The 3,815-nt window shown below is 34.0% G+C and overlaps 1 protein-coding gene across 1 annotated transcript; it reads left to right on the forward strand.

Annotated features, from left to right (window-relative positions):
* Positions 1-433: 433 nt before the first annotated feature.
* On the forward strand, positions 434-2,752 carry LOC123559699 (uncharacterized). Its single transcript, XM_053525700.1, has 3 exons — positions 434-980; positions 2,048-2,243; positions 2,574-2,752. Exons 1-3 carry the CDS (start codon positions 501-503, stop codon positions 2,750-2,752), a joined length of 855 nt encoding a protein of 284 aa, XP_053381675.1. The 5' UTR covers positions 434-500.
* The last annotated feature ends 1,063 nt before the right edge of the window (positions 2,753-3,815 follow it).

A 3,815-nucleotide genomic window follows, 5' to 3' on the forward strand; every position in this document is an offset into this window, starting at 1 on the left:
TGATGAATTAGTGATGTATGTTTCACATTTAAAAAGAAAAAAAAACTTATTTTTTTAATATAATTTATATCAAGCCATATGGCATTGATATATAATACCATCAAAATCTATTCTGATATCATTTTTCATAATTAAATGGCAAGAAAATGGCAAGTTAATAAAATCAATGAGCATTACTCATTTAGACAAAATAAGAAATCTTTACCAACATATGTTATCTCTAAATTTGCAAACGTTAATAGGTTGAAAAAGTGTGTTTGTTATTAATATAACAATGACCTACGTTTCTTAGAAGTCTTCATGTAAAATGCAAATACTCGATCTAGATATGCAGGTTTCACAAACAATATTGATAAAAGATAAGCAGCAGTATTTCTAACAGCTGTGCGTAATATGCTTAAGTAGAAATAAGACTTGGCAAACTTGGGATTAATGAAACCTGTGATAAAGTGACAGCGGTTGCAATTAATTTTAGTAGTATTTTACAGCATTAAGGAAAAATGATTTCAAATTGGAAACGTCCGGTTTTTGCGATTTCAATACTAGTGATTAGTGTTCAGTTATTTCAGATACTATATAGAGACGGTGTTTTAGAAAGGACACAAGATGATAAACGAAATCAAAGTGAACAAGTCACTGTCGAGTCTCCAGTCGCAGACAAAAGTAAGCTTGTTACTGTTGTGAATAAAGCTTTGGAGCAAATGTTTACGAATGACAAAAAGATAAAGGAAAGTCAGAGTAAAACTACAAAATTATCTTCATCAACAAGCACAACAACTGCCGCATCTAACAATGGTAAACATGAAGAGAAAAAAAGCCAACATAAACTGTCAACTCCCTCACCGTTTGGGAAAGACATTGTCAGATATGAAATTCAAGCAAAATTTGCGGAAGCTATACGACTTTGGAGAGCTGAACAGACAAGAAAGGAGAAATTAGCAATTCATTCTAAATACGATGGGCACAACTTAATGAATGATGTAGGTAATCGATTGCTTACTTTCTGTTATTTTTATAACATTATGTTAATACAACATTATTGATCTAATTCTTTCATTGTTTTGAGCGGTTCGATCCTATGTTCAACCATTTATTTTCAGCCATTTATTTCCCGAATGCTTCGTCAATAAAATACTGAATTACATCCTTATTTTCTTGCATATCCAAGATCATTAGATTCAGTATTATTTTCGTTAAAATGTATGTGTCATTCAGCAGCAAGTAAATAAAACTTAGCCCATTATGGAGTTCCGCATAAGCCAGAGTCCTGGGTAGTCGTCAGTTGCGTCATTCATTTCCTTTCATTAACCGACAAAATCCGGGCCTGCTATTTGTGTGCCTGGTTGCGTACAAAGGTTCCAATGGGTCTCATTTGAAAAGGGAATAATGAATAAACAGAATGAATATCAGAACTTACGAGAAAACCTTGTTGAGGAAAAGGTTGATCAAACTGTAAAGTCAATAAGCTTTGTCCAACATGATATCAAATATCGGTAACGTTCTGGAAATGACAGAGCTTTATAAAACAATTGAATGCGCCTTCCTGCCTGTAAGAAAGAGACTACAGACCTAGGTAAGAACACTCGTCAGTGAGTAAAATTATGCTGCTTACTGTCTTTAAAACTCAATGCATTACGCATCATGCTTCTTCTCTATAAAACGTTTGTTTTGTTTGCATAGGATTTAATGCCGTTTTTCAACTGTATTTTAGATAGTATGTAACGGTGAGCAATTAACCCAACCTGGATTTTGTATCGTTACAAACATGTTTTCTGCAGATAAATGCCAGCTTCTCCACATGAATCAGAGATGGAGGGCAAATGACTTCAAACACAGTGTTTTTTATCAAATCGTCATTGAGAACATACGCCTAGCCCGGGAATAAAACTCACGACCCAGCGATCAGTATATCTGGACTCTCCCCATTGAGCTAAATACATGGGCTTGCTGATATGAAAAATCACCATAATTGTTTTATATAAGATAATAGAGATCATTTAAACACAATATTTCAAAATTTGAAAACGTTTTCATTCACACTTTACAGCCTGTGTTCAAGTTTGATCCAAATTTCAAGAACCCATGTTGGTTTGAAAATGACCAGTTTCAATGCTTGCCGTATGTTTACGTTATTGGGGTTAAGAAGAGTGGGACCACTGATCTCTTCCACAGGATGTCTCTCCATCCAGATTTTGTTAGACCCGGTTTCAAGGAAGCACAGTGGTTTGCTCGTAAACGATTTTGTAAGTAACTCTCAATCAAAATTAAGTTCATTTGACAATTTGTTATATCAACGCAACTAAAATAGTGTGTATTCATACCGAAATCCATTGTTAGATACCCATAGTTCTTAACTTGTATTCACTTTCTCCATTCGAACCGTACAGTAAAATTATTTCTTTCGTATGTTTAAGATACGTATTATTGCATAGTTTAATCATACCGGGAAACGGACCGAACATTATGTTTATTTTGACCATATTCCTTATACTGATCGAAACAGTATTCTGAAAATTAAGTATTCATCTGCTTGTTGTCAAAGGAATAATATAACAAACTGTTCTGGTACCCAGCCTTACTTAACGTATTTATAGTGGATAGGAACCAGGACCTATGTGGTCGTAAACATATATTACCTGATTGTGATTTGTACACAAGGTTTTGTTTAGAACAGTCCGCACATGTTCTAACCATTCCAGAAATCACCTCCCTTCACTCCATTGACAGAGAATGTGCAAAATCCTCTGGGTAGTCAAAGAATTGCGATCACTGTTTTCTAGTTTTCGCCTCGATTATTGCATTTTTTCACATCAAAATATCTATAGAAAGTGACTAACAAACATCGAACAAAATAACGAAGAAACAATGAGCTTCAATCGCACAATAGTGTACAGAATTGCCTAAAGAATAACCTTCGCGCACACGTGTTCTTGTAGTTTGTGACTTTTGCATTTTGACTCAGAAGATCAGTCAAATTTTGAAGCAAATGATTTTTTACTAACATGCAAAAAAAGCATAAAATGCATGTGCATGTATAGCGAAAACAGTACATAAAAGGTGTCATGCAGGGCCTTAAATCATACACTCTAAATATTCATTGAAGTATTAAGCGACCACTAAATGTTTGTTTTTGACACACCCTACAACGTTATAAATATTAACTAAATATCTAAAGGGCGACGAATGAAGAGTAACGGAAATAATGCAGTATGGAAAGTAATCAGTCGTCGCCTTTGGACGACGATTAATTTCCAAAAATCAGTTATTCCAATTGTAATTAATAGCTAATTAATGAAACATTTAACATTCACTGAAACAGAACCATGACGGAACATATACACAAATTAAATTGTAATGCCATTCAAATAAAACGAAAATTACATTCGAATACGACTTCAAGCACAAAACATGTTAATTAATATTACAATAAAGTAAGAAAACAATTTAATGTTTCAGCGCTATATGAAAAAGTATCAATCAATTTTAGAACGCTAATTTCAATGCTTCTGCAATGTAGATCAGCTCTATAGGGAGCCGCCGTGGTCGACTGATTAACTAACTTCTCTCCAGTATCCAGTTGACTTGCGGAAGGTCGGTGTCCTCCTGTGTATGAAATGGTGTTTTCGACTTCCTTCTAAATCAATATCTTGAAGTAAAATTATGCATACGCGCGCGTGTGAGTCTGGAACATTGATATGTTTTTGGGTTTATTTCTCGTATCCATTATATGAAATGTATATGCATTGTATGATATAAACAATATGGTGCAAAGATAGCAGTTAATTCATGCATATAATACGATATTTGTAAATTTT

Source organism: Mercenaria mercenaria, chromosome 15 (assembly GCF_021730395.1).
Source record: "Mercenaria mercenaria strain notata chromosome 15, MADL_Memer_1, whole genome shotgun sequence".
In the NCBI taxonomy this organism is placed as follows: Eukaryota; Metazoa; Mollusca; class Bivalvia; order Venerida; family Veneridae; genus Mercenaria; species Mercenaria mercenaria.